The 21,357-nt window shown below is 38.3% G+C and overlaps 1 protein-coding gene across 1 annotated transcript in view; it reads left to right on the forward strand.

Moving 5' to 3' along the window:
- PDLIM4 (PDZ and LIM domain 4) overlaps positions 1 to 20,858 on the forward strand; it is a 95,580-nt gene extending 74,722 nt beyond the window's left edge. Inside the window, exons 4-7 of the mRNA XM_058166062.1 lie at positions 9,082 to 9,260; positions 12,563 to 12,720; positions 14,956 to 15,076; positions 16,487 to 20,858. Coding sequence (XP_058022045.1) covers positions 9,082 to 9,260; positions 12,563 to 12,720; positions 14,956 to 15,076; positions 16,487 to 16,691 — 663 coding nt within the window. The 3' untranslated portion in view covers positions 16,692 to 20,858. The remainder of the gene's footprint in view (positions 1 to 9,081; positions 9,261 to 12,562; positions 12,721 to 14,955; positions 15,077 to 16,486) is intronic.
- Positions 20,859 to 21,357: the final 499 nt, after the last annotated feature.

Genomic DNA, 21,357 nt, shown 5'->3' on the forward strand with positions numbered 1-21,357 from the left:
CCCGTTCCGGTGGTACAGCACTTACTGCACTCAATGGGGCAAGGGCAAGTTTTTGCCAAGCTAGACCTGGCCCAAGCCTATCAACAGCTGCCCGTAGACAGCAACACAGCCGAAGCGCAGACAATTGTGACTCACAGAGGGGCGTTTAAGTGTACCCGATTACAGTTTGGGGTCAGTGTAGCTCCAGGGTTATTTCAGAACCTGATGGAGCGGCTATTGCAGGGCCTACCAGGGGTGGTACCATACTTTGACGATGTACTGGTATCCGCTGAAAACCTAGAGGAATTAGGGGCGAGGCTGCGAAAAGTTTTGGGCATTTTCCGGTCTGCCGGTCTCACGGTTAAACTAAACAAATGCCAGATCGGGGTTGAGTCTGTGGAATTCCTGGGCTACGGATAGACAGGAAGGATTCACCCCACTGAGAGCAAGGTACGGGCCATCAGGAAGGCCCCGGTGCCCAAGAACAAAACGGAGTTACAGGCATTCTTGGGTCTGGTCAACTTCTACGCAGTATTCCTAAGGAATAAGGCAACAGTAGCAGAGCCGCTGCATAAATTATTAGCTAAGACGGCTGCATGGTCTTGGGGAAAGACGGAAGCTAGGGCATTCAAAGGGGTAAAGAATCTCCTAACGAGTGATAGCCTCCTCATCCAGTATAATGGCACACTACCTCTAGTGTTAAGCTGCGATGCATCTCCCTATGGGGTGGGGGCTGTGCTCAGCCACAGGTTACCTAATGGCACAGAAGCCCCCATTGCATACTACTCCCGAACCATGTCATCAACTGAAAGGAATTATAGCCAGCTTGATAAGGAAGCCTTGGCTATAGTCGCAGGGGTAAAGAAATTCCATGAGTATGTATTTGGTCGTGATTTTGAAATCATCACGGACCATAGACCCTTGCTAGGTCTGCTGGCAGGCGACCGCCCAACGCCCGTGGCACTTTCGCCAAGACTGACCCGATGGACTATCTTCCTGGCAGCGTATTCTTACAAATTGCTACACCGGCCAGGAAAGGATTTAGGGCACGCAGACGCACTGAGCAGATGCCCGTTACCAGAGACTATTGAAGACCCCACTCCAGGGATACCAGTTCTGCTAATTGACTCTTTGGACTCTGGCCCAGTCACATCCAAAGAGGTGGCTCGGGCTTCGTATAAGGACATTACAATACGAACTGTACTTGGTTGGGTACAAAGAGGGTGGCCCGCTGCGCCGGGCGAGCGTTTTAAAGAGTTTGTAAAGAAACGAGGGGAACTTTCGGCTCAAGGGGGGTGCCTGCTATGGGGGGATCGAGTGGTGATCCCAGAGAAATTGAGGAAAAGGGTGTTGGATCTCCTTCACGAAGGTCACCCAGGGATCGTGAGGATGAAGGGTCTAGCGAGAAGCTATGTGTGGTGGCCCTTAATGGACTCGGAAATTGCTGAGAGGGTAGGGAAATGCCAGGCCTGCCAGGAGTCCAGACCGCTACCCCCAACGGCCCCGATTCGGGAATGGGAGAGACCCCAAGGGCCCTGGTCTAGGATCCACATCGATTTTGCCAGCCCTTCCACGGCCAAACCTTTCTGGTAGTAGTCGATGCCTACTCCAAATGGCTGGAAATCATTCTCATGAGATCCATGACAGCCGAGGCTGTGATCTCAGTCCCACGGCACCTATTTGTAACCCATGGGTTGCCCGACACGTTAGTCTCCGATAACGGCCCGCACCACGGCAACCCAGTTTGAGGGGTACTTGGCAGAAGAGGGCATCCGGCATGTCCTCTCGGCGCCTTTCCACCCTGCGACGAATGGCCTTGCAGAACGTTCCGTTCGGAGCGCAAAAGAGGCATTGTCCAGGATCAGGCCAGGTGACTGGCAAACAAAAATCGATACCTTCCTGGCCGTCCAACACAGAACCCCCTGTGTCACAACTGGCAGAAGCCCAGCAGAGTTATTAATGGGTCGGAAGCTCAGGTGCCCACTAGACCGCTTAAACCCGAACTACACACCAGACGGTTACAAAGGGGCACTCGGTAAAACAAGGGGGATGGCAATAGGCGACCGAGTGTGGTCACACAACTATAGCGAAGGCCCGACCTGGTTAGCAGGAAAAATCCTAGAAATAACAGGTCCCAAATCATATTTAGTGGAGATAAAGGATGGCCGGGTATGGAAGCGCCACATAGACCAAATAAGAAAACGCATAACCGAACAATCCGAATTAGACGAAACAGGCCCTGACTATACAATGTTTGAATCCACAGCTGACTCAAACCCGGGGCAAACGCGGGACTTATCTGAGTTCCAGGAGGTCCAGCGACGCCAACCGGTTCCTTCAAAAAACAGCAGGGACGACTCTGCATATAATCCAGGGCCGGATGGCCTGGAGGAGGAGTTGAGAGGAACAGACAGTCCCTCCGGTCAGCTCGACTCACTCCCAGAGAATGAATTGCGCAGGTCCGAAAGAGTCAGGAGACGCCCAGTCTACTTGCGTGATTACGTTGAAAAATAATATGTAAATCTCATGTAAATAATGGTAAAGTGTTTTCTGGGAGGGAAGGAGTGTAATGTATCTTTAAATGTTTTGGCGGGGAAAAAGCACGTTGCTGATTGGTTGAAGCCGCCGGCTAAACTGTATTTAAAGAGAGGTTTTTCCCAGCCCGAGTTGCTGGGTTCACCATATAGTAAAGAGCTGTTGTCACTATCCTGGTCTCCTGCCTCGTTATTGCCCGAATCTAACACAAAATATTTCTAAGCCCCCTTTAAGATCCTATCTTCAACACACACACACAAACTTTCTATGACAAATGATAAAGTATTAATCCATGCTCATATTGATCTGTTGCCATGTGTGGCAAACAACCCCGTCAAAATTTTCCAGCGCATCTGAAGAGCATCCTCTCAGGGAAAGTTTACCATTAATGTAAAGCTACTAAGAAAACTACTGCTGCAAATGAAATAGTTATCTTAAGGAAAGGCCTTTAAAAGCCTTATAGAGGCCAAGAGTAAATCAGGTTGATGGAAATTTAGTAACTGTGAGGTCACTAAATTTATTTATTAAGTGATGGAGTTTCTTTGTTTTTAAAAGCACTGGACAGAGAAAAAAGAAATTATCTCTTGAGCTTATCAGTCTAAATGAAGGTAACAGTGAATTAGATGAGCAGTCCCTTTGAAGTAGAACTGAGCCAAGATGGTATGAGTGAAAGTTTTTTTAAAGATAATTATTCAGACAATAAATGGCTTAGGACAGAGCTAATGTTAACCTTTTCCATTTGGTCCTGGTTTTGTAAGTTCCTTCCCATGCACTTCCAATTTGTTCTGTTTGGAGTTGCTCCAAAATGTTTTTTCCATCTGCAGAACAGAATAACTTTTCTAGGAAAAAAAATATATCCTTGTGTGTCCCAGTTCACAAGGATTTTTTTTAACTGGGGAGGAAGCAGTTATAATACAAATTTTATAAAAGCAAGCTGCACTCCAGGCACAAGATAACTAGAAATGTCTTGCTGACAATGAGGCAGAAAGAGTCCAGGTTTTCCAAGGAGACTATCATGGCTTAAAGCTGGAAACTAGCTATATAATATAGAAGACGTCACAGAAGTTGTTCCCTTACTGTAAGGCTCTCAGGGAGTGCCTTAAATTCAGGCTCTCCCAACCTGTCTGTCTCAGGAAGATGGGAGTCAATCAACTCTGATTACAAAAATTTGTGGTTGAAAAGCAGCCTCCTTTTCCTCCTCCTCCTTTTCCTCACCATGATGCCTCCTCCTCATGCAGTTGAGCACTGCATACCTGAGGGACAGGTGAGTAGCTAGGTGGCAGGTTCCAAATCCTGTCGCTACCGGTTTGCTTGTGTGTGCATGTGTGCTCACGCAAGCACGTAGCGCTTCTGCACATGCACAGAAGCATCCAGGTGGGTGGGTGGGGCCTCCTAATGCTGCTGCCACTACCGGTTGGCCCAATCTGGTGCAAACCAGTAGCAATCCACCACTGAATCAGGGACAGTGGGACATAATCCTACTTCATCACTGGTTCTTGAATGGCTCTTCCTCATGGAAATCTGAATCATAGCAACACCATGTTCTCTGACATGCCATTTACATATTGTGACTGCTTTGGAAAAGAACTATTCTCAATCCAACATATGCTGATTTGTAGAAAGTTGGGGAAGTAATGCTATGTTTGATATAAGGGTTTGTTTAAATTGCAAGAATTATTTTGATTGATACAAACAAGAAAACTCTTGACTTTTCTGACATGCAATAATGGCGGAAAATGTAATTTTCAACAATGACAAAAATAGAATTTCCAAAACAGTAGGAAAAAATGGTAAAGGAGTGTTTTTCAACTTTTCTTGGCCTTTTAAATTTTCTTCTGCTCTGATCAGAATTTGGAATTAGACCCATTTTTTGTGTATTCTGTCAACATGGATTTCCTTCTCTTAGAAAATCCATTAAAATCTCTCTGCTTTTAAAAGAGTGGTTAGCACTATCATTTTGTTTAAAGCTATAGCTGCAGTATTCTCATGAACTAGTTAAAATGTATATATATATGTATGTATGTATGTATGTATGTATATGTTTTCTGAGGTTTTCGCGGGTGTTTGTATGTAGGTCTTTTGGTTATTCGGGTTTTCTCCCGCAAAAACCTCAAAAAACAAATGTATGTATGTATGTATGTATGTATGTATGTATGTATGTATGTATGTATGTATGTATTAATTACACAGCAGCTAAATTTACATGAATCCTGCCATTTGCTTTATCAGGACTCACCAAAAGTTCCATATTTGCGTCAGTAGAAGAAAAGCTGAAATAAACGATTCTGAATTGGGTTGTGCACTTCAAAAACATTAAATCACTTTTCAGAAACTAAGAATCTGGCAAAACTATTATCGTTATAAAAGGCCCTGTGTGCTAGTTGACATGACTCAGCAGGAAATATGGTAATAAATCAAAAAATTTCTCTTCAGAGAGAATAAATCTGTATACCGAATTTATAATATTCAGTAAAACCAAAATGAGCTGTATCAAATATTTTCTCATATTTTCTTATACATATTGCCATTTGCTTGTTTTTGAACATTTTAAGTATTTATTTTCTCTTGTGCTAATTTAGGATAGGAAAACTTTGCATTTAGCCAAAGCAACATATTTCCAGCTTATCATTCCTGTTCCCCTTCAGTGTAACAGAGCAATAAAGTCAGAAAAATTAAAAAGCGTGTTTAACATTTGAAAATGTGCTATTTCTAATAAAAGTAGCAAAAAATAAAAATCTGGAAAACGATAGCTCTAAGACCAAAAGACAAATAGTTGAACTGTATCTCCCTCTCTATGATTGCTGAAAGCAGTTGTTTAAAACAAGTGATGAGCTTATTTACTTTCATATCTTTCATATCTCACCTTAGCTCTTTTTTAGACTTCAGAAAGAAAACAAAAACAGTTACAGAGAAAATGAGAAATACCCACTGCAGTCTCACCCTGACTTCTGTACAAAGAGAGGAAGAAAAATCCTATGGAGAGGAGGCTGGACATGTGTCCTTATCCTGATTCTTCTTCTCCCCCTGCAAAATTAACATATTGATGGGGGATGTCAGATATATGTGATGATAATTTTTGCTAGTGGTATAGTCCTCTACTTAGAACCATTGGTTTAGCAATTATTCAAAGTTATAATGACACTGATTTTTTTTTATCCACCTATCAAGTCTTTGCAAAGGACCTGAGATAGGCAGATGCTTTTATTTGATGCTGCTAAAGGTACCATCACAGGGTATATGGTACTCCAAAGTTGCATTTTGCAATTGACTGGTGGCAATTTTGTCAATGCCAATGATGTTGAAGTGATGCTCTTAGTATTTTGGGATTGCACCCAAGAAGCCTATTATAATTGGTAGTATCTTTTTCTTTCTTTTGCCATAGTCATTTTATTTCTATTTGTGGATCTTTATGTTTTGTGGTTTTTCTCTGGGTTCTTTCTCTTCTCTTCTGCTGTCTCCAGGCACTGACATATCTATTATGCAGACTTTTTTTGTTCTCAAGAATTGTTAAATGTGGAATGTTATGTGTCAGGTGCTTGTCTGTTTGAATTGTAGAATCCCAGAGCACTTTAACTTCTTCACTTTCTATGAGTTTCTCTGTTCTGTGATCTCACCAATTCTTGCTTGAAGGCAAATGTTATTTGTTGCAGATATTTCAATCCGCCCTTGCTGCTACTTTGCCGTGCTGTTGATTGCATCTGTGCAATCTTCTGTCAGCCGCTAACTAGGTGGTCCACTATTTCTTCAGCTTCTTTGCAGAGTGGAATTTGTTATTTGTTTCTCTCTTCTCAATTCTGGTTTTGTAGGCCTTTGTTCTTCTTATTATTATTCCAGCCATCTGAAGAGAATTGTAGTGCCTCTTTCCTCCTCCATAAGAAGCAGACCATGCTTCCAGAAACAGAGCTAATTTGGTATTTGACTGTCCCATCTCTGCTTTCTCATTAACGGGAAAGAATAAACCATGGTCCAATTTATTTCAGTAGAACTGCCTCAGTGACAGATCCACAGAAGCATTTTCTAGGTTTCCTTCTAGGTACAAGGAGTTACCAGAAAAATCTGGCTGCATTCCTGATTGTGTAGACTCTGTTTGTTCCTCTCCTAGTTCCTTTTCCTGTACAAGAGCTGGGCAGCGCAGAGGAATAGTTGGGCACCAGCTGAGGGGTTGGAAAGGCACACTGGCTTGATGCCATTTACTGTCATAATCAGCATCCATTCCCAGAAGTCAGGAAGAAATAAATGGGAAGTAAGGAATCCATAGTTAATCAGGACTTGCAATTCTAAACAGTTCTAGCACAAACACATGTTCTAGAGAAATCCTTCTTATAGAAAAGAAAAACCACCTAGTTTTAAGAGTAGTATTCATTTATAGGTAAATATCTGAAAAACCGTAAAACGTAAAGTATTTGCAGAAAATTTTAGAAAAATCTTCACACTGCTTATGCATATCATAAAATTGCGGTCTCTAAGCATGGAGATTGTAATTATTGTGTGACTGGGCTTTTGCCTCCACATGAATGTAACTACTTTCTGCTGCTCTTCAACATTGCTTAAATTAGGTCATTAGCCCTTTCAAAGGTCGTTCTGATTTTTAAAGCAGTACCACCCTTTTTCTCAAGAAGAGGAAAAAAACAGGTATTGTCTTAATAAAATATCAGAAATATCAGAAAGAGTGTTATCGTGCAATATCTAGAGCAATTTTCAAAGTGCTCGTAACCTAATTATTACTGCTGGAAGAATAATTCAGTGCAGGTTTAGAATTGGTTTTGTTTTGTAGGGAAGGTTTATAGAAGTCTTATGTGAGTTTCAGGTACTTTAAACAAAAATTAGTTACATTTTAAGTTAAAAAAAATGAGGGCTATCATTAGAATTCAGAGAGAGATATCAATGATTCATCCCTAACCTTTTTTTCACATTGTATTAAAGAGGCATGGAAAACTCACATTAGTTGAGGAATGTGAGCGAAGCTATAACATGGACTTAGCAAATAAATATTAACAGATTTATGAAGTGGAAGATAGAGAGAGAGAGAGAGAGAGAGAGAGAGAGAGAGAGAGAGAGAGAGAGAGAGATGCTAGATTTTTAATCCCAACTTTATTATTTTTACAAATAACTCAAGGCAGCCAACATATTTAATATGCCTTCTTCCTCCTATTTTTCCCACAATAATCCTGTGGGGTAAATTGGGGTATGAAAGAGTGGCTGGCCTTTTCATGCCTAAGACAGGAAATCATAGTCTCCTGGTTTGTAACCTGGTGCCTTAACCACCACACCAAACTTCATGAATGGCATCTTATTTACAGTATCATCTACTTGCTGTTGTTGTTTGTGCCTGGGACCTTTAGTTAAAGAATAATAAATTAAGTTTATTTCCAAGAGCTGATTTATATAAACTGCTTATAGTTCTTAGTCTAATTCTTCCAGTAGAAAGCATCCTCTCCAGTTCACTGCTGTTTTTCTTGCTCATTTCTCTATTTCTGTCCTCCAAGTAGGATTAATTTCACTGCAGTTATTTCCACTGGGAATTTCCCCCAAGCCCAATTTCTAGGACTCTCCAGGGTAAATGGGCAAGGTAGATAATAGCTTCTGCTTTTTTGCATTATTCCTTTTGCGTTCATGGCTAGCATGGTTATGAGAACAGATAGCAAAGGAGAAGGGGAAGAAGAGGAGGGAAACTTCAGGGAACTCTGGGTAGGCAACACCTTTTAATTGATTGCATATTTAAACAAATGACTAGACATTCTATTTTGTAAAACCAAACTCGTACATGTTTGTTCTAAAAATAAAACTCCAAATGACTCTAGCACTGTGCTTTCTTTCCTTGGCCTTTTTTTTTTGTTGTATTCTTTTATCTTGATAGTTACTTTTTTATTTCACTTTACAGCAGTTTTTTTTTAAGTCTCACAGACTTTGGCTTAAGTACAAGAGCATTTTTTTAAAAACAAAAAACAAAATAACTGTTAAAATAATAAAATAATTGATGCATTTTACGATATAATAATAAATAGATACTGGCAATCATCCTAAGATTCAAACAGCAGTTTAAAGAGATAGTTTTAAAAGTCTTCCTGACTGAGAAGGAGTGTGAATTAATTGTATTTCCATAATGTTAGACTATAATGTAGAAGGCCTGTTTCCTAGTCAAATTCCCCTTGACTTCACATTAATAGATTACAGAGCTTAAAAAAACAATAATCCTATTGTTTTTACAGACATTAAACTGGCATGTTTACATCTGCTTATCCATACATTTATCTCTTATTTGTCTAGGATCAAAACATTTCCTCAAAGCTAGATCTAACTTGAATATGTATTTCAGTTAACTTAGATACAACACAAATTAAAACACAGACATTGTACAACAGGTGTCTTACACATGTAAAATACAGATACTTTCTTCCTCTTCAAAGAGATCCTCTTTGCTGATTCTTATTCCCCAATTTACGGGCTCCATTACTATTAAATAAATATTGTTTACAGTTGGTGGACCACCTAGTGGGTCTCCATTTACGGAAAGTGGTAGTTTATTACGGACAAGGGCAACTTATCATGATTTCTTCTTTTGTTTAGGATAATGGACCGGTTCCAAACAGGAGACCCATGGCCTTTTCACCTGGAGGAAGTCCAACAGACAACAAGCAGGCCTTAAATTTGCAATACAATAATCCTTCACGTCTGTATGTAAACAACAGTCCAGATTCTAGTTTACCCTCACAGATGAGTGGTTTCCATATCACAAGTCCCCAAAGGTATGGAGTAAAAAGTGTACATATCAATTAAATTGCTTTTAGAAATGCCTGAATTGAATGAATGAAATAGGGCTACTGCATCCATGCTGTAAAAATGCAATCGCTAGGGGACATTAGGGAGATACAGAAAGCTCTCACTTTTCACATCCATTTAATGTTACTTACGGGACTGCCTACTGCCACCATTTGCCTCTCACCGACCCGTGCGCTCTCACAGAGAGGGACTCCTCAGGGTACCGTCAGCCAAGCAATGTCGGCTGGCGGCCCCCAGGGGAAGGGCCTTCTCTGTGGGGGCTCCCACCCTCTGGAACGAACTTCCCCCAGGACTTCGACAACTTCCTGACCTTCGGACCTTCCACCGCGAGCTGAAGACGTATCTATTTTTCCACGCAGGACTGGCATAGAATTTTTAGAATTTTTATTATTGGGTTTTAAATTTTAATTGGGTTTTATCGTTTTAAATGTATTTTAAATTGGGGCCATATTGAATAAGTTTTTAAATTATTGATTTTATTTGTATTGTGTTTATTCATTGTTGTTTTTACTTGGCTGTGAACCGCCCTGAGTCCTTCGGGAGAAAGGTGGTATAAAAATTAAATTATTATTATTATTATTATTATTATTATTATTATTATTATTATTATTATTATTATTATTATTATTATTATTATTATTATTAATGGTCATCTGGATGTTTTAGTCCAGACATGGTTACCCCCAGTATGAAAAGGTAAGTGTCGAGGGGTGGTGGTGTTGCAGCATTTTTTCCAAGTAAAAATCTTATTTCTTTCACACACACTAAAACAACTATATGCTTCTGTCCGAAGAGCATCCTGCTATCACCTAAAATGGATTTAAACACTTGAGAAAAATCATGTTAGCGCTATTTACCCAAATGAATCAGCCAAATCTTCAACTATTTTACTAAAAGTCAAACTACACTAATGCTCCAGAAATCCTGATGGCCAGTAGATCGCAGCAAAACAGAGGAATCTTCTCCACCTTTTTGTTTGCCTAGTGATGGCTGAGAATGTAGCAGGGTAGCCTAATTAAAAGACACATATCACATTGATTCATAACATTAATTGCTTCGGAGTTATCTCAAACCCACTTTGTTATAGATTTTAGACTGATTTACAGCTTGTTCAACAGACCATGGGTGAAACAGTGTTTGCATTACAGCTTTATCTGTTAGTACACAATTGTTAAAATAGCAGCCTAATAATTTTTTTTTCAAGATAAATTGGCAGAAGAAAAATGAAATTCATGTTAGAACATTCCCATTTGTCCCAAAGGTGCTTTTCAAAAGGCAGCTGAGAATTGAAAAAGTTTCTTGAATGAGAAGTGAGACATTTTCAAGGAAAAACCAAGAAAGTCCAGTTGCCTTTTCGAAAAGCATCTTTGGGGCAATCATGACCTGGATGATTGAAAATATCCATAGACTTTCCTATTTGTCAAGCCACCTTTAAAAACATGTATAATGTTATATTACCCCCCACCCCGTTCAATTGTGCCAATTCTCAGAAACTACTTGGACAACTTTCTGCAGTTTGCTTGGGAAGTTTTTTTCAGAAGTGGTGTGTCATTGCCTTCCTTCCAGGGCTAAGAAAAAATGACTGGCTCAAGGTACTCCACTGACTTTGTGCCTAAGAACTCAGTCTCTAGGGTTCTAGCCTGGTGTCTTAACTACCACACCACACTGTCTCTTTAAATTATATATATGCAGTGCTACAAAGTAATAGTTTTAAATAGGAAATTGTTAAAAATAGGATGAGGATACATTTTTGTAACACATGAATATTTAGGCCTGAGATTTAAACTCGTCTGGGCTACTAGATTAAATTCAGAAATCTGAATTTATACTGCAGTAGCATTCCTGGGCCATTAGCTAGAATTAACCACTCAATGCATCAAATGACCTGCGTGGTATATAGTACGAATAAGAAAAATTAAAAGAATAGAAGTATGGAGCTGGCCATATATTAAGTTAAGATGCTGCATTTTCCAAGTACAAACATACTTTGGTGTTAAATATATTCTTCTGAAAGCATAATTTCTATCCTCTGAAGGACATTACTGTAGACTGCATTTAAATAATGTCTTAGCTGGATTTTATAAACACAGATCATGTGAAAAATAACAAATCACGGTTATATCCTTTAATATCATGAAAAGAATGAAATTCTAAATTCTAAAATGAAAGGTGGCTTGTTTAAAAAATATTTTAGATGTTTAAAATCTATTAAATTTGAACCCATAATTTCTACTGATTCCAGCTGCAAATAAACAAGAAATAGGAAATCCATTTGGGATGATAAAGGTGAAATCAATAGAAAAACAAATGAAAAAAAAATCCAGAGGAATTTCAGCCATTTGGGCTAAAATGGTGGCAAACTGATCCAGCAGTTTCAAGAGTAACCAACCTTAACTGTCATTTCCAACCCCAGTCCACGTTTTTCAGGGACTTTATGTAGTCCAGGACACCGTTGCATCTTTCCAGGGGTTTGTGGTAGCATGTAAAGTTTCAGAATGTACTGTTTAAATAAGGCTGAACAGAAATGAGCTTTTTCTATTTCAACCCCCCTTCCAAAATTTATGAGTGGCAAAACAGATCTCCCCAAAGGACCCAGTGTGATGGTATGAGTGACCATTAATTTTGACTTCTTAGCCATATATGTTTGCCATTTATATCAAACATGACATCAAACATTTTTTTCAAATGTATTATAGATGAAATGCAGCCCAATTCACAAGGAATAAAATTTATAAGGAGTGAAGTTTCTTTTCTTTAAGTAGTATCCCTGGAGCAATGTTTGGCAATAACAAACAACAAACAAAAAAACCCTCCAGTGCCAAATATTATTCAGTAATTCCTTCAGTAATTTAATTTAATGCATTTTTTTTAAAAAAAAATATGATCTATGTGTAACACAGTAATCCAATGAATTGCAGCAGCTGTCTTGCACTTACTGGTTACTCTTAAATATATGGTTCAGTAGCCAGTAGAATGAACTCAAGGGCTCTTTCATTGGCAATTCTTTGCATATAATAGATTGCACATGTACATGACCAACCATCATTCCAGAAACAAGAAAGCAGAAACAAATGGTTGAATCCTCATTGGTAAACATGGGATTTGTTTGCCAAAAGTTGCAGTTATCAAGCTCATGAGTTGATGAAACAGTCTGAAAGAAACTTTGTGAAAGAAACTCCTCATGAAAGACTCTTTTTCTTTAAGGGATTTAGGTTGGTACCTCTTTAGTTGGCATCAATTGGTTGACCTTCATTTTCTATTCAAATAGTGCTGATCCTCTAAGGTCTCTACCAAGGAACAAAAACGGAATCGACACAGACTCGGATGTGTACAAAATGCTACAAGATCATGAAAGGCCCATTTCAGAACCTAAGCAGTCAGGATCTTTCCGGTATCTGCAAGGCATGTTGGAAGCTGGACAGAATGGTAAGGAGCACAAATGTTCCTCTCTTATGCATAACTTAAGGTACATGGCAGTCTTAGAAACCATATGTGCAATAATTCTTGATCATGATGGTTGGTCACAGTCAGGCAGATGTTTGGGCTGGATTTGGCATTTTAATCCACAGTGTCAGGGTTCTAAATAACACCCCCAACGAAAGAAGACTCCGAGGCTCAAGATTCCTCAAAGTTCCATTTTATTAGATGTCATATTGGCACATCTGGGAAAACCCAAATCTAAAAGTTTCCAGGCTTTTCCCACCCAAAGGAAAGTTCAAGCCCCTGCCCAACACCCATATGTCCATCACATGGTCCAATCAAAGCACATCCCAACTGGAGATGCCTCCCAGTCATCCGACTCCAGGTGCCAGGGCAAGGCGTCCTTGACTCTCTGAGAACAGAATGTTATTTTGACTATATATCTCCCATACTCCATACAATCCCCCCTCCCATTTTCCCACAGTAGAAAATGTGGCGGGCCTGAAGGGCCAATGTAAAAGATGGCTTCCAGGCCTGATACACCTACTGAGTCCTTCCCAAAGACTTGGAATAGGCAGATGCTGTTTGATGGTGCTAAAGGTATCATCACAGGATATTTTATCTATTTATTTGTATCCTGTCTTTATTATTTTTACAAATAACTCCAGATGGCAAATATATCCAATATACCTTCCTCCTCTCTTTAATACAATGAATCCAAGTTTATTAACATAAGCTGTTCCAAGTAAAGTTGCCTTTCGCAATTGACTGACTGTAATTTTATCAATGCCAACAGTGTTCTCCTGATGCTCCAGTGGTTTGGGGACTGTGCCCTAAGGCACAATCTTCTAATTGCAGGTCTCTGTATTTTAGTATTGACATGAGTGGAGAAGAAAAAAGGAAAAAAATCAGGAAACCCCCCCCCATTAAAAAGAACAGGGAAAGGGGACACTGACATAAGTGTTAGCAAAGTCTCGAAGCATGCATAGGCTGTTTAAAAAGCAGAGCAGTCAGAATGTGGAAATTGGTATCTGCATATCTGTATATTCAAAAGCATTACATGTATATAATCTTGTATATAAAGATTTCTTGAGCTAACTCTTTTTCTGGTTAGTTCAAACTACATAGGTTTTTTTTTTCATAATATAATCCTTAAAAAGAGCCAGTTTCTAACATACTATCTTGCTTTTATTATAGGCCTTTAAAGGTCTCCCTGAATCCTGACATACAGTAAAATAAATAAATCTGGCATGCTATAAAAGTGCACTTTAGCAGTGTTATTGCCTTGCTTGATTTCCTTTACATAGCAAGAGATCATATCCCACCCACCCCCAGTCCATAAAGTCAAAATATTTTCTAAATTAGGCAACATCATCTGTCTTCCGTGTTTTCTCTATAGGGCTTTTTTTGTACCAGCTTTCCTTTGTTACTTTTTAAATATCTCTCATACCATTTTCCCCGTTTTTAAAAAAATATTTGGTTTTTATCTAGCAAAACAGAACTTCATATGAGATTCCCATGTTATCTTTTTTTTTTTATTCTTATAGTCATGCTACCATTTTAAAATAAATACCTTAATGCTGGTCACCTGTTCCATAACCTTTACATCATCTGACATATAGCCCCATATTAGGTCAGGGGAAAAAATCCCATTGATTTCTATAGGATTTTCTGCTTTCTGTGAAGGCAACCTTAGGATGTTCCTATTATTCTGGTGATAAAGAAAGGAATGTGTGAAAACTACCCCCTTATTTTTGAATTCAAGAAGAAATTACAGGTAGTCCTTGAGTTACGACCTCAACTGAACCCAAAATTTAACAAAAACATTTTTGAAGTGGGTTTGCCCCATTTTATGACTTTTCTTGCCACAGCTGTTAAATGAATCATTGCATTTGTTAAGTTAGCAATGGTTGTTAAGTGAATGTGTATTCTCCATTGACTTTGCTTGTCAGAAGGTCGGAAAAGATGATCATATGACCCCAAGACACTGTGACCATCATAAATATGAACCAGATGCTAAGCTTCTGAATTTTGATCATGTGACCATGGGGCTGCTGCAACAGTCAAGTGAAAAATGGACATAAGTCACTTTTTTCAGTGCTGTTGTAATTTTGAATGGTCACTAAATGAACTGCTGTAAGTCGAGGACTACCTGTATTTAAACAAAGAAGTTTGCATATCTGGGACATTCCACATGCCTTAAATCAATAATACTGAAATTTTATCTTACCTTGTTGACAGGTGAAAAGTACGACAAAGTGACCAGTCCGAGACACATTAAATCTCCAGTCCCTAAACTGGGTGGAGCCATGTCTGGCTTGCAGATGCTCCCTGAGTGCACCAGATGTGGTAATGGCATTGTGTAAGTACATGAATCTCCCCAGGAGCCTTAATAGTTTATATCCTGTTTGGGAAAGCTAGTGAATAAAAGTGCCATCTGTTTCATTTTAAACTCTCGTTGTAATGTATGGGCCATAAAACCACCTTATGTGCTGGGTGGAATTATAAGAGCAGGATGGCATCTGGACTTCTTCTTTCACAGGAAGGTTTATTAAATATGTATTGCAGCTTTAACATTGACGAACGTTAGTCTTTTGATCCAAAGTACCTGTGTTGTTCCAAAATTTGTATGGAACTCCATGCAAAAGAGGATTCCCTGATTTCATTGGAATCTGGTCGGCTCAGAAATATAGAATTAAGGAGCAGCTGCACATCCTTGGCTTTAGCAGCTCTGTGAAAGCAGAGCTCTTAGTCTTTGCAGGATCTGTCTTGACTGGTCACTAGGACCAGAAGTTTTGTCTTCGAAGCCCATCCTCGGGGAACTTCTCTGTGTGCTTTGGGCTGTTCTGTGTGCGATATTTATAAGGTGCCTGTTGTGTGTAGTTTTTTAGATGTAGACTGGGGTGTTGATAGCTGGCTATTACGTCTTATTAACTGTTAGTCTTTGTCTTGGAGGCCAGAGATATGCCTAGGTAAAATAGAACTGTTTCGGCTTGTCTCAAAGGGGCTTTTTCAGAAGGCAACTGGAGTTTCTTGTTTTTTTCTTTTGAAGACGTTTCACTTCTCATCCAAGAAGCTTCTTCAACTTCTTGAATAGGATAGTGGGGAATGGAAGGATTTATATTCCTTGCAGACAGCTGGTAATTTGCATTCTTTTAGAGCAGGAATGTCAAACTAACATCATCACAGTGGTGTCATGTGACGTTGTATCGGGACATTTTTCCTCCTTTGCTAAACTGGGTGTGGGCATAGCCAGTGGTGACGTATCCGGCCCACTGGCCATAAGTTTAACAGCCCTATTTTAGAGGGTCGTTGAAGCCCTTGGAGGTTTATCTATGTCTTCAGGGTCACCTGAGTAGTGCAAATGGTTCCTGTAGTCTGCAATTTTTTTTCCCCTCTGGAAATCCATTCCTATTCCCATGTCATTCAAAGGATGTTCACCCCAAATTGTAAAGCTAAAAATCTGTAGAGATTCTCAGTCATTCAGGTCATGAATGTCCCAAGGGTGCTTTTTCAGGAGGCATCTGGACTTTCTTGTTTTTCCTTTTGAAGACGTTATCTTTTGAAGAGGAGAAGCAAAATGTCTTCAAAAGAAAAAACAAAAAAGTCCAATTGCCCCCTGAAAAAGCACCTTTGAGAAAACCATGGCCCGGATGATGTAGAATTACTACAGATGTTTAGGTTTATGTAATAACTCATTGACCTGCAAGAAATAGTAATGGTTTTAAGTATTTAACTTTCTTATCTTCTCTTATCTCCTTCACTCTAACAGTGGCACAATAGTGAAAGCCCGTGACAAGCTCTACCATCCAGAATGTTTCATGTGTGACGACTGTGGCCTCAACCTGAAGCAAAGGGGCTATTTCTTCATTGAGGAACAACTATACTGTGAGACGCATGCCAAAGAAAGGGTTAAACCACCAGAAGGATACGACGTGGTAGCTGTTTATCCCAATGCCAAAGTTGAACTTGTCTAATTAGATAAGCCTATTTCCCAGCCAGGTTGAAAGGGCTAGAAGAGCGTCAAAAGGGTTTATTCTCAGTAAAATATTTTTCAGAGATCAAATGAATTACCCTTGGGACCTTAGGTGGGATAGTATTGGTTGCAGAAAAAAATCGCTTTCCCCCATTTCTTATAAAACCGCTTTTCGGTTGCTGTGCTGGAGTTTTTATAAAAAACCTGCAAATAATATTTGCTGTAGACCATCCAAAATCTATGTAAAAATAGATGCTTTTTAAAAAGAACTTTTCCACATACAATCAGCATTTTTTTTTGTCCCATTTAAAAATAAGGCACTTTAAGAACTGACAGTTTAAAGCATTGCATTAAATTTTACTTTTTGTCAGTAATATAGATGTACGATAAATACAGCTTTGTGGCTTTCAGGGTATAGAACACTGAGACCATGTTTAATTATTATTGTTATTAATAATATAGTTAGAGAAATTCTCTTATAAATCCTTTTTTAAGTGATGTTGATATAGTTGCTGCCTATTTGTTATTTTAGTTATGTTCAGTATCTAGGAAACAACTGCCTTTTTATTTGCAAAAGGAGCAAAATCTTTTTTGAGTTGAGCTTTACTCCTAGTGACTGCTTACTTGGGCTACCATATCTAAGCTGCAAAAATTTGGACATCCATTAGAAAGCAAGCTAGAGGATTCCGTATGTTTTGTGCCCTCTATGGTTGAGTGTTTTGCAGCCCAGATGTGGTAGCCTTATTCACGGACATGGATACCTTATTTTCTTCGTAATAATGCAAAAGTCATTTCACACTTTTCCTGGAACAATCAAAGTAATGAAGAGCCCCTTTTTGTCATCCTTGTGACAGATGGCAGCATTAACAGCTGGAACTTTCTGCTTGCCTAATCCTGCCCTTTTAATTCTCCTAAAGAAAACATTATTGGAAACCTATAATTGATACTCTGTTGGTTAAGAGCATTGAGCAGGTTAAAGATGATATGTGTGTTCTCAGACCTTCTAGATCATCTGATGCTGTCAGTTGGAAAGATCAAGAACTGTCAAATGTAAAATTCTCTGTAAACAAAAATGTATGGAATACATGTAAAGCAAAGAACCAGATATAACAGAATCTTTACATATGATACCAATGTTCTTTCTTTTCTGTGAGATACCATAATTGCTCTTGCTGTTATTCCTTTGTATCGAATGACATGGACAACTATTTCTCTACTTCCTCCTTTGTGTTTAAACGATAAGATTTTATATTCAAGCCTGAAATATAGAACTGTTCTCAGGTTCAATTAATTTGAATTTTAGTATTCATCTCTGGGGCAAACATCAGTTCAGTCAATATAAAAGAAATCCTGAAAGATCACAAAGTTATTTTGACCTTGAGTTTTCAGAACTGAATATCCCTGGACATACTAAAGTCTCTTCGTGTTTGAATGAACTGAATGAACTGCAGAAAAGTCCATATAGTTATAAGAAAATTAAACCTCATTTCAGACAAACAGACATAGAAGATAGACAGATAGATTGACATTTATTTCTTGATAACGTAGGATGAAACTTGCCCAGTGTGAAAACCACTTTATGTTTTAACAAGTAAAATGTAGCAACAAGGATGAAGAAAAGTATGTACTTTTAGTTATAACATAGTTCTCTATGCCATTAACATATTGTCTGCATCATTAGGGTTCTCGTTTAAAGAAGCTTGATTGACTGAATATTTTTTTTTTTGCCATCTGCAGTTGTTATAAATGTATATATTAATAATCATTTAGCCAGCAATCGAGAGGGAGTCTGACCCTGTCAGCCATATAAGCTTTAATAGAAGACACAAAAGCTTTTCCTCCATCTTTTTTTGTCTTCGCCCTCCACCCAATGGAAGGCCCTCAGCCAGTTTGCACCACTTCGGGAGAACCAGTTGTTAACTTTCTGAGCAGTTTGGTGAACGGCTTGTTGGAAGAAATCATTAGGGCAGAGAACCGGTTGTTAAATTATTTGAATCCCACCACAGCCTCCACCTGCATACTTTTGTTGTGAAAGACTAGTGAAAGACTAGTGAAATTCTCCTGCATGGAAAACTGGTGATCCTCTTCCCTTGAAGTGCCTACAAAATTCCATCTGGTAGCTTTCTGCCTGCCACTGCTTGCAAGGAAAATACTGATGATGTCCTTTCAGAAGGACCACGTCTGCTACATCCTATTTTTAGCCATCAGTAATAGGGAAGGTATCTCAGCATTGCATTGCTCTTTTGATTTTTGTTTGTGTTTGTGAGTTTTTGCTGACCAATTAAACAGGAATCCTTTTTTTGGTGTATAAATACGAAACTACTTTCACTGCAGTGCATTGCAACACTTTTATTTTCACATTAGCTCTATTATCCAAAGTTTCCTGTCAGGTGGGAAAACAGCCCTATTTGAACTCTTCAGTAGCTTCCAACTCGTAAGTGAAGGGTTGTAATTTTATTACCACTTATCACTAGTTTTCATGGTTTTTTGACCTAATATTTGTGTTTTTCTCTTCATGGAATCATTTCAGTAAATCAGGAGACACTTATGTATTATTATAGTTATCATTAATCAAGCAATACCATTGTTTCATTTCTTGGTTGCCAAGAGATAACTATTTCTTTTGCAACAGTTGTGTACATTTGCTCCAATTTGGCTTATTTGTGTTGATCCTTAGGGCCCCTACGTATGATTATATTGTTTCGTGGATTATAAGTGCTTGGTGGAGGTATAATTATACTGTTTCATGGGTTTAAAATGCTCTGTGGAACACATATACTGTGAGACTACAATTTACAAATTGCTGGGTGCCTTTAAATTCAAAATTGGTACCTAATTTCTGGTCCTTGAAATCCATCTGGTTTTATTGAAGGGTCTCCCCAGTTTATCTCACATCTCTTTTGTCCTTTCATTATCAAGTGAGTTTGATAAACAAGCAATCTTTCTTGACTTGTAATTAGGATTTTTCCTGTAGGGTACATTCTAACGAAACCGCAGACTGCCTGTCCATGGTCCTTTGTACAAGTGCCTTGAAAAAGCCCCCAGGATTTCCTGACTAGAAATAAAAGTTTTTTGACAAGCGCTTTTGGGTGAACAATTTACCTTAATGCCTTGCAACTGTTTCTTGAAATTAAATTCAGCCATTATTTTTAATCAGATACAAGATTTGATTAAATGTAAGTTTGTTTTTCATTAAAACTTTCTACTTGGAAAAATTACTTCAAGAATTCACATTATGAATTCTTTAATACAATTTGGGGTACAAATACTGTATGTGTTTCATTGTAATAGCTTAGAATATTCAGACCTTGATTCTAGTTTTCTTAAAACATTTATCAGTTTAAAAACTGCTAAATCATACCTATCATTTTTTTATGCTTATTTTTTTCATTTTGCTAATTGATGCTGCAATAAAGCTGAAATCTAAAAGATGGATATCTCTATATATACACACATGCTATAATAATCATATGGTTGCTTGACAATAATGAGAACACCTCATAGGAAAGAAACTAATTTGCAAATAAATGAGCCCAGATATTTCTAGATTAAGAAGTACATCACAAACCTGATATAATCAACTTTTTCTCTTATGCAATGAAACACAGGTTTCTGAATATGTTAGGCTATAGATCAATTTGCATTGCTCTTTGTTCTCCCTTCAACTTCATTTCAAAGGCTGTTTTTCACCCTGCAGGAGTCTGATGTCTACTTCAGATCTGTTATAATGATATTAAAACACGTGGCCCATGTTGGAAATATATTAGTCTTAAACTGTGAGCATTATAAATTGCATAAAACGAATTGTGCATAATTACTTAATTCAATGATCTATTTCAGGCTTTATTTTATGCAAATAACTTTACTAGCCAAGGAATGAAACTTTTCTTATCTTTTTATCTGCATGGAAATTATTAACACTCAAAATTCCTACAAATTTGTCTCTTGCTAGTTTTTTTTCTAAATTGATAATTCATGCGGTTTTCAGATTGGAGCCATCTTGTTACAAATTCATTTCCTTCTAGCTATGCCCCTTATCCTACAGAAAAAGTTTGTAGCATATTATTAAAATTGGAATGTGATTTGTTGCCAATTCAGTCAAGGGATAAGATATTTTTTATTTGTGTGGATTAACTGTTCAATAATACAGAAAAGCATTTTACGAAAACGTGTTTAAATATATTATGAGTCCACCTCATTATCAAATGAATGATGGTTTAACTGTTTTATCACCGCTATTCTAGCCTTAAGAATTTTTTATTATTTCATAGTCCATCACACTCAGAAACAATGTGATTGGTAATGTTTCTCTTACACTGCCAGCCATCAGGATCTTGTGACAACTGAAAGATTTTTGTACTCCTAATCACACATTCATTTCAGCACTGGTATACTTCAGCTAAAAAAAATGGAAACTCATCAAGATTTTGTCACAATGTCCTTATAGGACCAAAGGGGAAATCTATTGAGGTATTTTGATCAGTTTGATTGAGAGCATGGATGGTAAATTCCTTTGTTTTCAATCTTTCCATTCTCATCGATTTCTCCTCTGGGGGAATCTTCCAAATCTTGGATGACTTTGAACTTCACTCTTAAAATGAAATACCACTCCTAACAATAAATAAGGTGGGAAGTTTTCTTTAATAATACTGGACTGGAACATAATC

This window comes from Ahaetulla prasina, chromosome 2, assembly GCF_028640845.1.
Source record: "Ahaetulla prasina isolate Xishuangbanna chromosome 2, ASM2864084v1, whole genome shotgun sequence".
Classification (NCBI taxonomy): Eukaryota; Metazoa; Chordata; class Lepidosauria; order Squamata; family Colubridae; genus Ahaetulla; species Ahaetulla prasina.